Genomic DNA, 19,829 nt, shown 5'->3' on the forward strand with positions numbered 1-19,829 from the left:
GGACGGAGCCCAGCTCCCTGCCGGCATCCCTGCTACCGTTCTGCTGGGTGCTCCTGCCCGTCTGAGGGGGCCATGGTGTCCTCCTTGTATCCCGTTGCCTCCTGGGCCATCGGTGCCTGCTGTCCCGCGCACAGGCTGAAGTGACGGCTGTGCTGAGCTGTGCCGTACGCTGCCTGTCCCGTGTGTCCCGTCTTGCACCTGGGTCGGAGCCATGGCTGCTGTTCCCCTAGGGCTTCCAGACCATTGATGGCCTTTCCAGGATGTGTTTGGAGCTGCTGAAATGCAAACAGCCGCGACTGCGGCCCTGCCTGGCCCCTCCTCGCCTGCCAGAAGTGCTGCTGCCGCTGCTGGTTGTTTTTTTTCCCCTTTTGGAGGGATCCTGTGGCTTCCTTCCGAGAACCTGAGACCTCAGAGCCACGGTCCAAGGCCGCCGGCTTCCAGCCTCTCCTGTGCTGCTGATTCATCACTGCTGGTCAGTTAAAAAAGGGTAATCAGCAAATTACTGAAATATAAGTAAAATAAACAAGGTGGGCAGGAGAGCTGTGTGTGTAGCAGGGCCCCAGAGCCTTGAACACGCGCTGTGCTGGGTCGTTCCCATCGCCTGTGCTCATCGCCTGCACAGGGCTTTGCCCTGCCGAGCACCCATGGAGTGGGGGAGCTTGGTACCCCGGTGCTGCGGTGGGGGGGGTCCCAGCCTACACCAGCCCCACAGCCCTGCCCGTGGCCGGACCCCCTCGGAGGCTGGAAGGACCCCTCGGCTATCACACCGCGGCGGTCCTGAGCCCCACCGGGCAGTGACCGGTGCAGCATTGGTCTGGTCGGTCCCCCGTCACCTTTGCCACACGGAAGGGGGTCTCCAGACCCCGGGGCTGAGCAAGTGGGCTCCAGGGCTGCTCTCTGTCACGTGTGTTTGAACGCAGCCTTGGTGCCTGGGGCACGGCAGCTCCCGAAGGGCTGGTGTCTCTCACCCCGCTGCTCTCCAGCCCTTCTCCTCCCCTGGCAGCGCGGCAGCTTTCTCCATCCCCAGTGCTCCCACAGCCTGGCAGCTGCCTTCCTCCCCTCCCGTGGCACTGATGCCTGCAGAAGAGGTTTTAAAAGGCCCCATGGGTCGCGCAGCCCTGGCAGCTCCCCGGCTGGCGGCCAGGCCGTTTGCCGTTCCCTGGGCTGCCTGGGTTTTGTCCATATGCCTGTGTTGACAACTGAGCCACTCTGAATTAATTTGGCAGCAAGCGTTAGAACAGTTGTCAAATGTTTTACTGAAATCTGAGCATGTTGCATCTACCACTCTTCCTTCTGCTTCTTGTAGTTTACAATTAAATACAACCAGTTTTGCCCATATTTCACCTTCTACAAACCCCCGCTTCTTATTCCTGAGCTGCTTCATTGCTGACAGCCAGCGGGTTCCTGGCGCCGCATTGTCCCCTTCGCATGCCGGACAGGTTCATCGTCATTGTCACAATTGCTGCTCTTCCCATTTTAGCAGGCAGCTGCTGTGCCCATCTCACCGCCGGGGAACAAAGCGCTGCCCACCCGTGCCGTGCCGTGCCGGCTGACGGTCCCATGCAGCAGCTGTGACCCGAGGAGCCTGCGGCCACCCAGCCCCGTCCTGCCCAGCTCCCCTTCCAGACCCTGCCTTACCCCTATGGGGTGCAGGAGGTGGCCTCCGTGGGCCTGATCCTGCAGATCACCCCAGAAGGGACATCCCCGGGTGGCTGAGGGGATGACAGCAGCAGGGCTGCCAGTGGGCACACCTTCCCAAAGCCACCACAGGTGACAAAGTGTCAGCGCTGCCTCGTGCAGCCCATGGGAGCCAGGGTCTCATGTGTCTGAACGCACTGCACTCCCGCTCCTGGCAGGTAGAGAAACTTTGGTAAAACAAAAGTTGGTCAAATCCAGAGGCAAAAGCTGAGATGGGACAAGGTTCAAGGGATGGGGAATGAGTAAACAGCAAAGCAAGTCACGAAGCACAACAAGAGCCCCATGGTGTTTTGAGCTCTTGCATTCCTTTCCTATGGCCCTGGGGACACCTTCATGCCACTCTCCAGCAGATGGGACAGTCTGGGCTGTTTTCCCTCCGGATTGAATACCAAGGCGCTTTCAGAGGCCTCTGCCAGAGGTTGACTTCTTTGAACCCTTCCTGGATTTCCCACCTCAAGGGCTTCCCAGCAGACGGGAGCGTGGTTTCCTCTCCATCCACGGCACTGGTGAGCGCAGGGGTTGTGCTGCACGGTGACAGCTCTGTGCGGGGGTCGGGGAGGTGCTGGGTCCCCTCCCGGTATTGGGATGGCTGTGTCCAGCAGGGAGGCTGCCCGGCTGCCTCGGCACAGGCTGTGCCTGCCACCGGCCCCGGTGCCTGGAAGAGCAGAGCACTGGGTGGAAGATTCCTTGCTCCAGCATCCCTATGGGACCCGAACAGAGGGTGCAAAGGGTCTGGGGAAGGCATGGAAGGGGGATGTCCCAGCCTGATGCAGGGAGGTGACTGTGCCACCCACCTGGGTGGCTGGAGCCGGTGTGACGGTTGGGAGGGGGGATCCGTCATGTGCGGTTTGCAGCTGGGATCGGTGCTGCTGAGTGATGAAACTGCAGTGCTGCCAGTTTCAGTGCCTGCAGGGTGGTGGTGATCCGCCCGGCTGACACCCGCTGCGTCATCCTCGCCCAGACGAGAGGCTGCGGAGAGCAGCAGCACTGGGGCTGGGGGGTTGGCAGGGCTGGGGGGCAGGATGCTGCCTCCGTCCCAGGCAAACAGGGGCAAAGGATTCGCAAGAAACTGGTGTTGAGGGGGTGGGGAGTTCCCCAGGTGGGGCAAGGGACAGGCAGGGTCTGGCAGGGATGGGCAGGGAGAAAAGCAGGTGTATCATCAGAGCATCGGACAGGCGGGGACTGGCGGTGCTGGGGCTGGAAGTGCTGCGGGGCTGTGGCATGCAGCGTGGTTTGCCAAGAAGGGTCCTGGCCCCAGCTGGAGGATGCAATTCCAGCCCACACGCGTCCCAATGTCGGGGCAGCAGATATGGGAAGCGTGTGCAGGAATGTTGTTTCTGTCTGGAGCCCTTGAGCAGGAGCAATGGGGCTTCCAAGCCTCTGACGCAAAGATGCTCCCGCTGCCTTCAGTCTCACTCCTGTGCCAAGTGTCCCCGTGCCCGGGACACCATGCCATACGGCAGGCTGGCACTGACCAGGGCAGCTGGCGTGCAGGTGGCAGCTCTGCCCCGTGGGCACAGGGTGCCACAGAGCCCATGGGATGGGATCAGGGCTGGACTCGGGGTTTGGGGTGATGGGGCTGGCAGCTGCGGCTGCACGGCTTGGCTGGGGGCACACACCAGTGCCCTGCTCGCTGGCCAGGGAATGCGGCTCTGCCACAGTGGCCGTGTGGCTGGCACTGTGTGTGGTGGCTGAGAGGTCTGAGCAGCTCCCTGCCCTCTGCACGGGCCGTGCTTCCTCGTGGCGACTGGCGCTGTGTTCTCCTCGACCCGGCGCTGTCTCACCCGCACAAGATGCTGACTCCCTCCCGCCCCGCTTCCCCTCTGCCACGCTCCTGCCCAGCCCCTCGTGCCAGGAGGGCGTCTGATGCCGTCCAGAAGCCTGGACCTGCCCTTCATTCCCACGTCCCCCCTGTCTCCTGCATGGATCTTTGGGCTCCCAGGTGTGAGGCTGCGACTGTGGCAGCCAGATATGCTTTGACCCCCGGCTCCTCGGCTCTCCCACCACATTTGCCGCCTTGGTGCACCCCACGGCTCACGGCTCCGGCTGTCAGACCTCTCCCCTGGATGACTGGTGCCAGGCTCCCTCCCCAGCTGGCCCCCACCCACTTGCCTGTGCTGGGGAGGGTCCCAGCCTGGCTCCATCCAGCCCCCCCAAACCTCGTCGCTGGCCCAGCCAGCACCTCCCAGCTGGAGACCTACGTGTCCCGTCAGCTTCTGCCCCGAGCCGGGCTGCTGCCTCCCCACTGGCAGGGATTCAGGCAGGTGTCCGGCACCAGCTGGGGTCCCGGTCCCATTTCCCATGGGGGTCTCGCCATGTGTGCATGAGGGTGGCCATGACTAAGGGCGTGGGAAGGGGCTGTGGTGGCTGTTCCTTCCCCTTTTGGTGGTGGCGGTGGTGACAGGCAGCCTCGTGGCTCGGGCAGCTGGCTGGGATGGAGGATGTCCGTGTGGGTTTTTCCATATCCTTTGTCCTTATGGGGGCTCTTGATGTAAACAGTGCCCAGACACGGGCTCGGCACAGCACCCAGATGCTCTTGGGGTCCCTGGCAGCCAAAAGCCCCCTTCTGCCTGCTGCGCTGCCCGGGATCCCCACCACCCTCCGCTCCCACCAGCGACAGTGGCTGCCCCAAGCATCCCCCTCCTGTGCCCGTGCCGAGGGACCCGTGCCTCGCCCCGGCTCCCCGGCCTGTCCCCGCATGGGGCTGGGGCTGGGGCTGTCTTCTGGGTTGGTGTTGGCAGCACCGATCCCATCCCTGTGGAGTTCCCCTGCCCAGCTCTGAGGCTGCGGGTGATGCCAGACATGGGGGAATCCCTGCTGCCCTGGCCCTGCCCCTGCTCCCTGCGGAGCCTCCAGAGAGTCACCAGAAAATCCCCCGGGCTGGTGCCAGGAGGAAGCTGGCGAGCAGGGCTGTGAGTCAGTGGGAGAGGCCGGGACGGGGGCAGAGCTGTGGCCAGCAGCCCCTCGCTGGGAATCCAGCTGACCAGCTCGAGGATGCTCAGGGCCATTATCCACGGACCCACCGGTGCACCCCAAAGCCAGCCAGGGCCGGGCAAGTGTGGGCTTGCCGGGATGGGCTGCGCGGTGTGCAGGGTCCCGGCTCTCAGCTCCTCCTGCCATCGCTTGCTCCAAGCCCCCGTTCTCCTCCAAGCCCTGTCCTGGCCAGTGCTGCTCTGCTCTGCTGTGCCATGGCTCTGCCCTCGGGGGTGCCGCAGGCGATGCGGTGCGGTGCGGGCGGTGCCGTGGCGGCGTGCCCAGGCTGTGGGAGCTGCGGCTCCTGCATGCGGCGGAAATGAGGGATGGGAATAGCATGGGAAAGGCCCAGGGATCTGCCACAGCGCCAGGGAGGCCAGAGACAGATCTGGCCCCCCTGGCTGCACCCTGGAGCCGGTGTCAGATGTCCCTTTCACCATGCTGTCCCAGGGGTGCATCCTCCCAGGGATGCTTTTGCATCCAGCTCTGGCACCAGCTCCCTGTGCTGTGGTCTGAGGTCCTGGCAGCCTGGAGAACGGAGGACATGGAGTGGTGCCTGCTCCTCGTGCACCCCAGGAGCTGTCGGCTGTGGTGGGGACCTCAGGACACCTCGGCAGAGCCCTGTCCTCGCCCTGGCTGCTGGCCAGCCAGGGAGCACTGGGAACCATTGGCTCCTGCCTTGCAAAGAGCTGGGCCATGCACAGGGGTGAGGGGCGGCAGGCTGGACCCAGCGGGGAGGGGAGGTGGTGGGGGTGGCCTGGCTGTGGGGCTTCCTGGCCTGCGTCCTGCTGGGAGAGGGCTACGTGCGGGCACCATGGGCCGGACGTGTTTGTCGCGTCGGGGAGCAGGATGGCGGCTGCTTGTGGAGCAACTTCCTCCGCCTGGAAACAGGGTCTGCTCTTGCAGGTCTGTGGCGGAGAGTGAGGCAACCCTGTGATTTCTCACCGCCGCTTCCTCCCTGGTGGGGCTTGTGCTGCCTGTAAGCCCCCGCTTCCCGGCCCTGAGCTGCATCCCACCGGCACTGGCCGCCTGGCAGCTCCCCTGCACACGGCTGGGCTGGAAGGGGGGCCGTGGGACCCCGGCTGGGCAGGGAGGGGGTCTGGGACAGAGCCCGCACCCAGGGTGAGCCCCCTCAGTGAGCCCGACTGCCCTGCGCGGGCGATGCTCCCCCAGGGATGAGCCCTCCCGCAGGTGTCGGAGCTCCTCTGCAAGGGCACAGGGGAACGCGGCCCCTCTCCTCTCGCTGTCCCCCAGCCTTGCTGGACTCCAGCGTAACTCAGCCAGAGCCTGGGGTGATGCAGAGCCGGGGGTGGCTGCAGGGCTGCAGCCCGGGCTTAGGAAGAGCTGGGGAAGGGGGAACCTGTCCTGGGACACGTGTCTCAGGCAGCGTCGCTGGGCTGCACCGGCCCTCCCGCCTCCCGCAGCTGATGCTGCACCTTTCTCTCTGCTCTGCCATCTGTTTTCCTCTCGCTCCTCATCCCTGTTTGCTTTCCTCTTCAGCATTCCCGTTCCCACAAGCGTCGGCACTTTGGAAGAAGCCGGAAAACACCATCCCATGGTGAGGTTTATGCTGTGCCGGGTGGGAACCTGAGTCAGCAGCACCCTGCGGAGCAGTGGGCAGCGAGGATGGGGCACTCTCATGTCCCATGGCACTGGCTGGAGCATCCCTGGGCATGGAGCTGCTCCTGGGAAGGTGCTGCCCCCGGTCCCACGGGGCTCTGCCAGGCGGCTGCTGGTGACTGGGGTTAGAGGAACCGGTGGGACAGTGAGCCATGGGGACCTCCTGTGCCAGTAATGCTCTGCCCCACTGGGGTGACGCAGCCGCAGTGGGGGACATGGGGATGGATGCTGCGTCCTGTGAGGGTCTGGTGTTCACCTCCCAGGCAGGTGGGCTGCAGGCACCAGGGCTCTGGGCAGGGGCTCTCCTGCCAGCTCTGCCTGTGCAGCCCTGGGGCCCACCGAGGCTCCCATGGCTCTGGCTATCAGTCCTCGGCCAGCTGAGCTCAGCGTCAGCTGGTGCAGCCCCCGGCCAGCCCCTCAGCCTCTGCAGCCTCCTACTCTCCCTGCTGCCACCACGGCCTTGGGGCTGGCAGGGCAATGCCCCACACCACTGGCCACCCCGGTGTGGGGCAGCCCCAGGGCAGCTGGGCTGTGCCATGCCCAAGCGCAGCCACCCCACCGCTCTCCCTCGCACACGTCCTCACGCCTTGCATGGCTGCGGGACCGAGCGTGTTTAGTAAACAAGGTGATGAAACAGTTAAGGCAGGGAACGGAGGAGCCTGAGTGTGCGTTTCGTCACCGTGGGAAGGGGAAGGGAGCGTGAGTCGGCGGCTGAGGGGTCTGAGGGTGACTCACTGCCCTCCCCACGCCATAAATAGGAGCAGGAGCCCGGCGGCACCTAGAGCAGAGCAGCGGGGACCTGGCACAGCCACAGCTTTCCTGCCACCGCCGCACCATGGCACTCATCCTCCTGGCCCCGCTTGCCGTGGGGCTGCTGGCCCTCTCCTGCTGTGCGGCACCTCTCCAGAGCAAGCCGCAGGCGGTTGTCACCTTCCCGGGGGAGCTGGTCAGCACCCTGTCTGACCTGGAGCTGGCAGAGGTGAGGGGAGCACGGCCCCACGGCCCCCTCCCGGCACCCAGCACCCCGAGGGGCTCCCAGGGCAGCAGCGTGGGGCTGCGGGCTGAGCTTGGGGGCTGCCTGTCTCCCTGAGCCCTGGGAGCTGCCCAGGATGGGGTCTGGCACTTGGGGGTCTGTGGTGCCCAGGACTGCCCGAGCCCCCTCCCGCCTCACTCATCCCCTCCGGCTGCCTTTCCTCCCCAGAGCTACCTGCTGCGGTTCGGCTACACCACGGAGGCGGAGGCGAGGACGGGCAGCAAGCATGTGTCCCTGGCCAAGGCGCTGCGCAAGATGCAGAAGCAGCTGGGCCTGCAGGAGACAGGGGAGCTGGATGCCGGCACGCTGGAGGCCATGCGAGCCCCCCGCTGCGGCGTCCCCGATGTGGGACCCTTCCTCACCTTCGAGGGGGACCTCAAGTGGGACCACATGGACCTGACATACCGGTGAGTCTCTGCCCCAGGAGACCGAGCCTCGTGCCCACAGGGTGATGGTCCCCAGGGGATGGAGATGGGTGCGAGGGCTCAGGTGGGGCAGCAGTCTCAGCCCAGCCTGCCGGCCATGCCCCAATGCTGCTGGCACAGCTGGGTCTCGGCCCGGCCAGAGCCAAGCCAGCACAGCGGCAGCATCTGCTCCTTGGCGCCCGGGAGAGCATCTGAGCCCTGGCCTCAGGGTGGTGGCCGGCTGCTCTGCCTGGCCGTGCCAGTCCTGCTGTCCACTCACGGGGTGGGGGCATGTCCCCACCATGCACCTGGAGCAGGGTCACTCCTGCAGCCTGAGCTGGGACATGGCAGTGCTGACCCCACGCCTCCCCCCGACAGGGTGATGAACTACTCCCCTGACCTGGACCGTGCTGTGATCGATGACGCCTTCAAGCGGGCATTCAAAGTGTGGAGCGATGTGACCCCCCTCACCTTCACCCAGATATACAGCGGCGAGGCAGACATCATGATCATGTTCGGCAGCCAAGGTGAAATCCCGCGGGCAGGCAGGGAGCTGGGAGCCGGCTCAGCCACGGGGAGAGGGCTGTCGATGTGTCCTGCCCGTGGGACCATCACCCCGCATCTCCCCAGGCTGTGTCCCCCTGTGCCAGGGGTCCCTCTGCTCCTGCATGTGCCCAGAGGCACATGTGCATGTGGGCACGCAGGGGGTGCGCTGGGCTCATGTGCCTGGGGTCCGTGCGCATGCCGGGGGCTCCTCCGCTGGGGCTGGCACTGAGGGTGCTTTTTCCCGCAGAGCACGGGGATGGATACCCCTTCGACGGCAAGGACGGGCTCTTGGCCCATGCCTTTCCCCCAGGCCGGGGGATCCAGGGCGATGCCCACTTCGATGATGACGAGCTCTGGACACTGGGAACCGGCATAGGTAAGGACAAGGTCCGGCAGGTCAGGGGGGACCAACAGCACCCACCCTAGCCCCGTTGCTGACCTGCCCCTCTCCTGAGCAGTGGTGAAGACCCGCCATGGGAACGCCAACGGGGCCGACTGCCACTTCCCCTTCGTCTTCGAGGGCCAGTCATACTCCCGGTGCATCACGGAGGGGCGCACGGACGGGCTGCCCTGGTGTGCCACCACCGCCAGCTACGACCGGGACAAGAAATATGGCTTCTGCCCCAGCGAGCGTGAGTAGCGGCACCTGCAGCCCCTGCATGACCCTGTGGGTGCCCGGGGCCATCCTCACCCCTCCTCACTCCACAGTCCTCTACACCAATGGCGGCAACAGTGATGGATCCCCCTGTGTCTTCCCCTTCATCTTTGACGGCACCTCCTACAACACCTGCACCACGGACGGGCGCTCCGATGGCTACCGCTGGTGTGCCACCACTGCCAACTTTGACCAGGACAAGAAATATGGCTTCTGCCCCAACCGAGGTGCGACTGGGGAGAGGGCATGTAGGGAGGGGGTGTGTGGGCTGGCTGGTCCCCAGCCGTGGTGCTCAGGGGTGGGCACCCGAGGGGTCTCGGGGCTGTCCCAGGCTAGGGACTGGGGCCAGCCCCACTGATGCTTGTGTTGCAGACACGGCAGTGATTGGCGGCAACTCCCAGGGAGACCCGTGCGTTTTCCCCTTCACCTTCCTGGGGCAGTCCTACAGCTCCTGCACTAGCCAGGGCCGGCAGGATGGCAAGCTCTGGTGTGCCACCACCAGCAACTACGACACTGACAAGAAGTGGGGCTTCTGCCCGGACAGAGGTACCAGACCCCCTGCACGCACCCTCTGGCCCATGCTGCTGTGGTCCCCATGGGGGTCACGGTCCCTGGCCAGTGTGTCCCGTCCCACCAGGCACTGAGGCCAGTGCTTTCCCCCAGGTTACAGCATCTTCCTGGTGGCTGCCCACGAGTTCGGGCACTCGCTGGGGCTGGACCACTCCAGCGTGCGCGAGGCCCTGATGTACCCCATGTACAGCTACGTCCAGGACTTCCAGCTGGACCCGGATGATGTCCGAGGCATCCAGTACCTCTACGGTGAGCAGCTGTGCCATGGCCAGGCAAGCCAGGGGTCCAGTGGTGGTGGGCCAGCCCCCAGCCTCATGCCCTCCCCTGTATTCACCCAGGTCGTGGCTCTGGCCCGGAGCCCACCGCCCCTGTGCCCATGCCCACTGAGGAGCCCCAGCCCATGCCCACCGAGGCTGGCAGCACCTCCACCACTGAGGAGGAGGAGGAGGAGGAGACGCCAGAGCCCACAACTGAGCCCATTCCCGTGGACCCCAGCTGGGATGCCTGCATGGAGAAGAACTTTGACGCCATCACAGAGATCAACGGGGAGCTGCATTTCTTCAAGGATGGGTGAGAGCGGCACCCGGCACCTCCTCTCCTGGTGGTGAGGGGGTCTGGGGGGACATGGGGCTGTGCCAGGCTGAAGTTACCAGGACGGCTGACCTTCCCCAACAGGAAATACTGGACCCACTCATCCTTCTGGAAGTCAGGCATCCAGGGCGCCTTCTCCATCGCAGACACCTGGCCTGGCCTCCCAGCTGTCATCGATGCTGCTTTCCAGGACGTGCTCACCAAGAGGGTCTTCTTCTTTGCAGGTGAGCTCTGCCCCTGCCGCTCTCAGCCCTGGTGCCACCGGCATCACGAGGAGCCCGCTCCTGCCTTGGCACCCTCAGGGCTGGCTGACGCCCATGCTCTCTCCTGGCTGCAGGTCGGCAGTTCTGGGTGTTTTCTGGCAAGAACATGCTGGGTCCCCGGGGGATCGAGAAGCTGGGCATCGGGAAGGAAGCTGGCCGCATCTCGGGGGCCCTACAGCGGGGCCGTGGCAAAGTGCTGCTCTTCAGTGGGGAGAGCTACTGGAGGTGAGCGGGTCCGGGCGGCTGTGGGGGTGGCCTGCCAGCTCCCCTGACGAGGGGCTGGGACGGAGGGTTCCCGGCAGCCCTCAGCACGGCTCTGCTCTCACCGCAGGCTGGACGTGAAGGTCCAGAGGGTGGACAAGGGCTACCCCCGCGCTACCGACGACGTCTTTACTGGTGTCCCCCTTGATGCGCGCAATGTCTTCCTCTACCAAGGTGAGCGTGGACCTGGTGGGTGGGGGCCATGCTGTCACCCCCAGGCTGCCCCTCTGCACCTGGCACAGGGCAGGGGCTGCACTGTGGGGAATGGCCCCATTGCAGGGCAAGCCATCAGCGCTGGCAGGTCCCTGTGGTGGGGGGCTGGCCAGGACCTGGTGAGGGCTGTGTGCTGGGGCCACATTTCTGTGTGCCTGCATTGCTTGGGAGGCCACTGGGACAGGTCCTCCTCCCTGCTGACCCTCCTTCCACCTCCCTCCTCTCACAGACAAGTACCACTTCTGCCAGGGCAGCTTCTACTGGAGAATGACGCCACGCTACCAGGTGGACCGGGTAGGCTACGTCAAGTATGACATCCTGCAGTGTCCCCAGCACTGAGGACCCAACTGGCGCGCTGCTCCCTGCCCATCGCTGCCAACCCCCAGGCTCCTGTCTCACAGCCTGATCCCCTGGGACACCAGGGGCCGCACAGCCTCGCGGCCGTGGGGCAGCCCCCACCGAGGTGGGGGCTTTGCTGTCTCCCCGGCAGGAAGGGGCAGGGAGTCCTGGGGTCGCCCCTCGGGAGCTGCCTGGCCCAGGGAGCCCCAGCTGGGAAGCAGGACTCTCACCCTGCCAGCACCGGCTCTGCCGTGCAGAGGCGTTTGCCTGGTGCAAACCATACATGGATTTATAACGACTTTGTCTTTCTGCTGAGCCACCCGGGCTGGGTCGAGCCGGGCTCCGCTGGGAGCTGGTGCCTGGGGACTCGGCCGGGGCAGGGACGCGGGGCTCTGCCTCGTTCCTGCCCACTGCCCGCTCTGCCAACATCCATCTGCCCGTTTTTAATAAAGACAATCCTTTGGACACAGCCTCCGAGTGCTCCATCAGCCAGCCAGGGCCGTGGCGTGGTGAACCCCCAAGGTGCTGGGCCGGAGACATCGTTCTCCCACAGGGTTTGGGGTGCCAGCATTGGTAGGGAAGGGGGCGGTGGGCAGGGGGCCTGCTGCCAAGTCCCCCCTTCTGCTGAGGGCTCTTCGATCCCTAAGGGACATCAGATCCCACCGAGGAGGATGTTCCTTGGTCCCAACATCCCCAGCCTCATACCACCTGCAGGCCCCCGTGCCCCTTCACCCTCCAGAGCCCCTCCTGCCCCCCTGAGCCCCCCCAGGCCCTGGCTTCCCAGTACCCTGCCAGCCCCCGTCCCTCCCCTGTGTCCCCAGCTCTCCACCGGTGGTGAGGGACACGTGTCTGTCACATGCTGGGACACGGCTTGTGGCCGGGGTCCGGCCTGCAGGCCGGACCCACACCCCTCCTGCAGCGTGCTGGCCCCGCAAAGCCGCCCTGGCCCGGCCCGGCCCGGCCCGCGGAGCCCAGCGGCGGGGCCTGGGCCGTCTCCGGGGGCTGCCCGGGGCCGTGGCAGGGTGGGGCGGCCGCAGCCCCGGGGCTGTAATTAGCTGTAATTAGCGGCCGCGGCTCCGCGCAGGGCGGAGGCAGAGCACGGCCCCGTCCCGTCCCGCCGGGGTCCCGTTCCAGCACCCCCCGTGCGGCGGCGGCTGCGGGGCGGCGTGGAGTCGGGCGGGGCGGAGCGACCCGCGATCCGTCCCGTCGAGCCGTTTCGTTCCGTTCCGCGCTGTGCCGATCCGATCCGAGCTGAGCCGAGCTTTACCGTGCCCAGCCGAGCCGTGCCGGCCGTGCCCGCCGAGCCGAGCCGAGCCGTGCCAGCCCTGCAGCCGCGGGGGCGGCGCGGCGGGCGGTGCCGCGGGCACTAGGACCCCGGTCAGCGCCCGGCGGGGCCGCGCTCGGCGGCCGCCGGGGCCCGGAGACACTTGTGGAGGCGGCGGGGCCATGAGCCGGCGGTTCACCGTCACCGCGCTGCCCCGCCACGGCCCCGCGGCCACCCGCCGACCCGACCGCGACGCGGGGGGCGGCAGCCTGCCCGGCCGCGACGGCAGAGGTGAGCGCCGGGGCACGGCCGGCGGGGCGGGGGGGGGGGGTTCCGTGGGGCAGGGTCCGTGGGAGGCTCCGTGGGGCAGGGTCCCTCGGGCAAAGTCCGTGGACAGGGTCCGGCGGGGCAGGGTCCGTGGGGAGGGGTGTGTGGGGCAGAACCGGTGGAGCAGTCCGTGGAGAGGGTCCGCGGGGCAGGGGCAGGGGGGGCAGAGTTCCCAGGGCAGGGTCCGTGGGGCAGGGCAGGGCCGTCGGGGCACCGGGCAGGTGTGTGGAGTCACTTCGGGACGGGGGTTGTTCGGCCGGGCCCCTCGGAGACGGAGAGGACCCCCGGAGCGGGGCTGATGTGGGGCTCAGGGCACGGGGGGTGCGGAGCAGGGAGTGGGGCTTGGCTGCCAGGGCAGGGCCCCTCATCCCCCGCTGTCGCCCAGGGTTGCCCCCACTCCCCGGGGAGGTCCCCTGCCCTATCCCCATCACAGGGTCTGTGGGAGCAAGGCCTTGTTCGTGCGGGACCAGCAGTGGGATGGAGCTGGGATCGTGGCCGGCTGTGGGGTGCAAGGCTGCACGCTGCTCCTCAGGGAGCCACGGAGGAGGGTGGGCTGTGGGCATGCGAGGGCATGGGGAGGGCAGGCTGTGGCTGGCCCACAGCAGTGGTGGCCCACTGGGCTGCGGTAGGTGCAGGTGCTCGGGCTGGCAGGCCCCGTTGCCTTGCGGTGCCCAGGGGACGTGGTGGCGGGGCTGCGCTGTCACCGGAGCCGTATCGATCCCAGAAACCCGGCCGATGGCAGCACCGTGCTGCGCGGAGCTGTGACCTTGCACCCTCAGCGAAGGGCGCTGGTGGGAGGCGGTGAGCAGCCGGATGGGCGCCGCGATGGCCAGGCCGGGCTGTGCCCCCACAAGTGGGCTCTGGCCCCCGGGTCCCTCTGCCCGGGATCCCGTCTGTGGTGGGCTGGTGCTGGGCTGGACCCGGCAGCAGGCGAGTGCGGGGCCACTTGTCACCCCACGGCATTCCGGGGCGGTGGGGGCCTGGCCCATGGGCTGCGCCAGGGGCAGAGAAGCCAGTCCTGTGCCGGAACCATGGCTGGAGCCCGTGGCCCTCCAGGAATGGCTTATCAGCTTGGCGGCTGATCTACTCACAGGGGGCCAGGCAAGGAGCGGGCCTGGCTGAGGGGGAGCTGGGGTGGGCATGCCGCAGGGGCCGCGGCAGGGGAGGCGCAGGGACGGTGTCCCTTCCCAGCTGAGCTGTGACCTTGCGCCCTCGCAGAGGACAGACAGCGTTGCGGCCCTGCCAGCGGGCGCCCCAGGACCGACCCTGCACCGTGGGTCAGCCGCAGCCATGGCGGGGTGCGTGCAGAGGGGTCAGGGCAGCGTGCTGGAGACCCCCGAGCTGCCCCAGTTCATGTCCAGTGTTGCTCTGTGGCCCTGGGGCTGTGGATACAGCCTCCTGGGGTGATGGATGAGAGGGGGTGCCGTGGGGCTGGTTGCCCACAGGGCTGACGTGGGGCTGCGGATGGCAGAGCTGCCCGTGTGGCACCAGGGAGGGATGGGGTCCCAGTCGGGGGCTCTGTGATGCCTGGCCCTTCACAGCGTCACACGCAGGGCCGGCAGCGGTGCAGGAGTGACGGAGGCCCTGGGGATCTTGGAGCGGGTCCTGGGGCAGGAGCAGGTGGGGGCTGCAGCCGGCTGTGCTGCTCGGTGCCGGGGCAGCGTGGGGACCGTCTGTCCCGGCACAGACCCCGGTGGGGCCTCGCTCCCAGCTGGCCGGGCCCGGGACAGCCTGCCCGGCGGGCTAACGCTGCTCTCTCAGCGCCGTACCGGCGCCGTGGGGCCGCCTCGCTGCCGCCCCTCCCTGCCGGCTCTGCAGTCCTGGGAATGGGCCTTCCCGGTGCCGGGCAGCGGGCGGGGAGACCACCGCAGCGGGGACCGGGCGCAGGTGCACGGCCGGAGCCGGGGCTGGGCCCGGGGGTGGATGGAGACGGACGGTCGCCGCCGGTGCGGGGTCTGTGCGGGGCCCCGGGGGGCGGCCGGGGCTGCGCGGGGCCTCGCCGCCGCCAGGGGGCGCCGCCGGGACGGGACGGGCCGGTCTCCGACGGGGGGGTGTGTCCGGCCCCGCCCCGCAGGGTGGGGGACCCGGCCGCTCCCGCCGCCCCCACGGGGGTCTCCCCCAGCACCCGCGGCGTGGGGGGCCGGGGATCGGGTGGGTCTCCCCTGGGACCCGGCCGTGAGGGGCTGGACCCTACGGAGCGCTGGCCGTGGGGCTGGGCTCCCCCCACCCCTCGGGGCGATGGCCGTGGGGCAGCTGCCCTGGCTCGGGGGCGGCACCGGGGCAACCCTGGAGCGGAGCCCCCCCCGTGTCCCGAGGCAGCCGGTCTCGGCGGCAGTCACCATGACAACCAACTGGTTAAGGAGCCTCTCTCGTTGCCATGGAAACCGGACCCGATGTCATCCCTGCCGGCGGCTCCCGATGCTGGGGGGGGGGGGTGTTCAGCCGCTCGCCCAGACCCGCCGGGGCTGTGTGGGGCAGCCGTGCTGGGGGTCGGCCCCGGGCGGGGCGTGGGCACCCAGGGGTGGGGGACTCCACCAGTCCTGGCTGCGTCCCGGCCCTGCGGCTGCTGCCCACAACAGCAGCCTGCTGTGGGGCCGCGACCGTGGGGGGCCCAGGGTGCAAAGGTGGGGCAGGACCCCCGTGCGGTGCCGGGGCAGGGGTCCCACAGCCCCTGCTGAAGGCACCATGCGTGGGGCACAGAAGCCCAGCCTCCCCTGCCCTCCATCCCCATTGCTGCGGACCCCCAGCTCTCCCCCAGCCCCCCCAGCTCCCCCAGCCCAGGGCTGAGCAGGGGGTGCTATGTGGGACACAGGACACCCCAGAGCCTTGGCTAATCTTGCTGCTGTGCCAAACCCTTTTGGGAGCAGCCGGCGATGGCTGTGCAGCCGCTCCTCGGCCGTCACCGTGCCCTCTGGCCCTTGCTCAGCTGCGGCAGCCCGGCGTCCTCGAGGCGCTGCAGCTGGCATGGGGCTGTTCCGGGGCTCCTCGGCCACTCTGCCCAGGAGCGGGGCCCAGCGGGAGGAGGTTGATTCGGCGGCTTATCCCTATGCTGGGCTGCCCGGCCGCCCAATGCCATGGCCCTGCTGCCGGCAAGACATCTGGGCAGGGCAGCCAGGGACGCCGCGGCAGCTGCGTGTGATGCAGGGCTGCCATGACGCAGGAGTTCACATCCTCCTGCCCTGTCCCACTGCCTCCTGCCCTGCCCCGCTGCCGCCCTTCTGCTCTTGGCCTCGGGCAGCTGCACCGGCTCCCAACTCCCTGTGGCTCCACTTGCAGCCCAATGGGATATCATCCCTCCCTCCATGCCAGTGGAGCTGGTGGCAGGTCTGAGCTGGCACCCGTGCCACCTCCAGGCTCTGTTTTTGCCCTGGTGCTGGTGGCAGGGCCCTGACCTGTCTGGATAGGGATGAGCAAGACCCCTCTGTCCCACTGAAATGCTGTGGGATATGCTGCCCCTGGGCTTATGGGGGCAGCAGGACAGAGCGGTGTGGGGCACACCATGATGCAAATCCTCCGGCACAGCCCCTGGCTCTGTGTGTGTAACGCTGCCCTCTGCACCCCACTGTTACTCCCCCCAGTCCCTCTGTGTGGGCTGAGGCAGGCTGCCGATGGTGCCCGGGGATTGCTGCAGGTGGTGCAGCATGGTCTCCGGCATCTCCGCAGCATGACCACCCTTGCCTCCAGGGCAGGCTGCTGCCAGGCTGCCCTCTCTGTACCCTCAGGAGGTTTCCCAGCACCTCCAGCACGTGTCTTGCTCCTGGGAGGTTTGACCGCTGCTGGTGACAGGACAGGCAAGGGCTATGCAGCTGGCTGTTGGGACACCTGCCCTGGGAAGGGCTGTGGGGACGGTTCCCCCCACCCAGAGTCTGTGTGGCATGGTGGGTGCAGGGGATCTGGGACTGGGGCCATGCTCAGGGGGCTCTGTGGGGTCTGCAGTGGCACAGGACAGTTTGCAGGGATGCTGTGTGTCCTGGCCTGGCTCTGGCTCTTGGGGGTTTCCCACTGCTCAGCAGTCTCCATCCCAGGGAGCATGGCAGAGACGACGTTGGGGGATGGTCCAGGGGAATGGTCCAGCTGTGCTGTGCCAACCCCTTGGCCTGGCAGAGGAGCTGTGCAGCTCTCCCTCATCATTCCTGGGCAGCTCTTGCAGTTAAGTGGGGCACTGATGCCATGCCTGGCCCCATGCCAGGATCCTGCCTGTGCCTGGGGACCACTTGCAGCTGATCCCCCCCCACTATGCTCGGGGAAAGCCGTCTGCCTCTCTCCAGCCCCAGCTCCTCTGCCCATGCCCTTGTGCTTGCCTGCAGCGCAAGGGCATGGGTGCTGCCCAAGCCATGCCAAGCCTCTCCACTCCCAGCATGCTGGGGCCGCGTACCCCAGCCCCAGGGCATCACGCTCATGTGCTGTGCTGGGGGATTGAGCTCCCTCGGTCTGGCTCTGCCCCAGGGACACCCCCAATGTGCCCCGCCCCATGCCGGTGGGACCCCATGTGTAGCCTAAGCGAATGCAGTTGGTAGCATAGCCCCCCTGCGCTGCTGGCAAATCCCAGCCCCTGAAATGGAGCCATAATCCAGGGATTAGGGGATTAGTGTTTTTTCACGTGCTCCCTCCCCCCCATCTGTTTTAGCAGGAAAATCCCTCTTGTGCCGAGCCCACGCGCTGCGGCCTCATGCGCAAAACTATCATCTCGGCACTTGCCGTGGCTGGCTGGCCCCCGCGCGGCCCCCAGCCCGCTGCCCCTCTGCCTGGCCATGGCCTCCGGGGTGGGGGGGGCTCTGCAAATCCCCCAGGACTCGTCAGGGAGAGCAGCTCTGCCCACTGCGTCCTGCCTGCAGCCCTGGCTGTGCAGGCAGCGTGCAGGGGCTTGTCCCATCCCTTGGGAGCGGGCCAGCCCCTTGCTCCAACGCTGGCACCTGCTCAAGGCCAAGAGACGTGGGGGTGAGGGGACGGAGCTGCTGCGGCCAGCATGCGCGGTCTGGGCAGGGAGGGGGGGCAAGATGGGGGTGGCAGCACTCTGCCTGCACTGGGGCAGCCCTTGAGCTGCCCACCCTGCCTGCAGGCCGTCCTGCACCGTTTTTTCTGCGGAGCTGGGGCTGTGCCGGTGTGGCTCCCAGGGGACAACGGGCCCAGGGGGGTCCTGTCAGGGCAGGGGCTGGGGCTGGCAGTGTGGTGGGTGTGAGGGGTCCGAGCCCTCCTGCCTCGCAAGGTGAGGGCCAGGGAGCCTCCGCGCTGCAGAGCAGCTGGCCCCGTACCAGGAGAAAGTAAACAATTAATTACAGCCGTCAAGAAGTAACTAACGCCAGCGGGCTGTCATGATCTCAGCCTGCTCCGGAGGAGATGCCGGGAGCTGCAGCCAGCTCCGGCTCTGGGATCCTCCCGGATTAAGTGGAGGAGAGAAGGGGGGCCTGCGAGCAGCCCTGCGGGGTCAGCGCAGGGTCCTGTCAGCAGCCCCAGCCTTGAGCCCCATGGCCGTTCTCCAGAGTCAGCCCCGGACCTGCCGCGCTGTGGGTCTGGGGGGAGCTGTGCTGGGGTGTTCCTGGGTGCAGTGTGATCCCCAGCCTCCCTGCAGACCCAGGGGGGTCAGGCCAAGCCATCTTCCATCTGCGGGTAGCGTTTCCTGCTCTGCATCCTCTGCAGGACCCCTGGCACCACTGCAGGATGGTCTGGCTGTCCCCCTCCTCCCTGAGGTGGGCTTGGATGATGGTGGCTGCAGGCCAGTCCTGCTGCTGGGGCTGGGGGGCTTCATCCCCGGCCAGGGCCCTGCTGCCTGCAGAGGGGTCCTTGGCGTGGCTGGCACTGCCCGACCCGAGAGCTGCCCCCCCCAGGAGCTGCCCCCCGCTGGCCTTGCTGCGGGCAGGGGCTGCCCAGGCATGGGGGGCTGCCCTGACCCCAGGCCTCAGCATCCCTTGGGGATGTGTCGGCCCCGCAGGTGCAGGATCTGCACCACTGCACACCCCGAGCCGTGTGCCCGGTCCCGGGGCTGCACCGGCGGCCGGGTGCGGGGGCCGGTGTGGGATGCGGATGCCGGTGTGGGGTGCGGAGGCTGACGGCGGGGTGCGGGGGCCGATGCGGGGTGCGGGGCCGTCCCGCCCGCGCCAGCCGGGTCCCGCAGCGCTGCCGTGCCCTAGTTCCTCCCCCCGCCTGGCTCAGCCGGGAGGCGGCGTGTGCTCCGCTCCGCGCCCTCCCCCGCCTCGCCCCTGCCTTGCCGCTGCTCCCCTCCCCACAGCGGCGGGGGCAATGCCTCCTGCATACGTGATGAAGTGAGAGCGACCGGGCTGGGCTCCGCCGGCAGCAGAGAGCCGAGAGCCCGGGCGCCTCCGCACTGCAGCCCCCTCCCACCGGCGGCGGCGGGGGGCGGCGCGGGGACGCGGCTGGCTGCGGAGCGCGGCGCTCGCAGCTCCCGGGCAGCAGCGTGCGGCCGCGGGCAGCCGGCGCCATGCTGAACAATCTGGCCGACTGCGAGGACGGCGACGGCGGCGCCAGCCAAGGTGAGGGGCCCGGACCGGAGCCGGGGGACCGGGAACCGGGGGAGCCCGGGGCGGCCGCCTCTGCCGGGCTGGGGTCCGGGTCTCGGCGCCGAGCGGGTGGCAGAGGCAGCGCGGAGCCGGGGGTGCCGCGGCCGCCGGACCCCGTCACGGGGCAGGCGGACGGCACCGGCACCGGCCGCGACGGCGGCTCTTGGTCCGCGGCCCCGCGGGGCTGCGGCGGGAGGTGCGGGGCCGCTCCCGCTGCCGGCCCGCGGCTGCGGCTTCCCGCGGCGGGCGCCGCCGCGCAGCCCCGGCCCTGCTACCGCCGCTGCGGCAGCCCCGGGAAACCGCGGCGCGGCTGGAGCAGCGGCCGCGGCGGGGCCGAGCAGTGCCCGGGGCTTGCCGGAGAGCCTCCTCCCGTGCGGGGGATGCGGGCTGAGCTCCGGGCGATCCCGCTGGACTCCGGCCCCTGCCCTCTCCCGGGCAGCCCCCGGCGGCCGCTGCACCGGCCCGCTCCTGCCTACCTGGGACCCCCGCAGGGAACCCCGCGCCCGGCTGCCGCCCCCTCTGTCCCGGATACCTCCTACCCATCCCTCCCTACCGCC

At 68.2% G+C, this 19,829-nt stretch overlaps 2 protein-coding genes across 3 annotated transcripts in view; both read left to right on the top strand.

Annotated features, from left to right (window-relative positions):
• The first annotated feature begins 6,971 nt into the window (after positions 1-6,971).
• On the top strand, positions 6,972-11,635 carry MMP9 (matrix metallopeptidase 9). Its single transcript, XM_074605231.1, has 13 exons — positions 6,972-7,270; positions 7,493-7,731; positions 8,107-8,255; positions 8,522-8,650; positions 8,733-8,906; positions 8,983-9,156; positions 9,302-9,475; positions 9,593-9,748; positions 9,838-10,069; positions 10,175-10,314; positions 10,428-10,578; positions 10,685-10,788; positions 11,057-11,635. The coding sequence occupies exons 1-13, from the start codon at positions 7,127-7,129 to the stop codon at positions 11,164-11,166; spliced, it is 2,076 nt and encodes a 691-aa protein (XP_074461332.1). The 5' UTR covers positions 6,972-7,126; the 3' UTR covers positions 11,167-11,635.
• Positions 11,636-12,406: 771 nt separating this feature from the next.
• SLC12A5 (solute carrier family 12 member 5) overlaps positions 12,407-19,829 on the top strand; it is a 32,889-nt gene continuing 25,466 nt past the window's right edge. Inside the window, exon 1 of one of the 2 annotated variants that reach the window (XM_074605214.1) lies at positions 12,407-12,721. In XM_074605214.1, coding sequence (XP_074461315.1) covers positions 12,613-12,721 — 109 coding nt within the window. In that variant the 5' untranslated portion in view covers positions 12,407-12,612. Of the gene's footprint in view, positions 12,722-19,035; positions 19,246-19,829 lie in introns of those variants that run through there. The other variant, XM_074605215.1, reaches the window with a different exon arrangement.

This window comes from Larus michahellis, chromosome 12 (genome assembly GCF_964199755.1).
Source record: "Larus michahellis chromosome 12, bLarMic1.1, whole genome shotgun sequence".
Lineage (NCBI taxonomy): Eukaryota > Metazoa > Chordata > Aves > Charadriiformes > Laridae > Larus > Larus michahellis.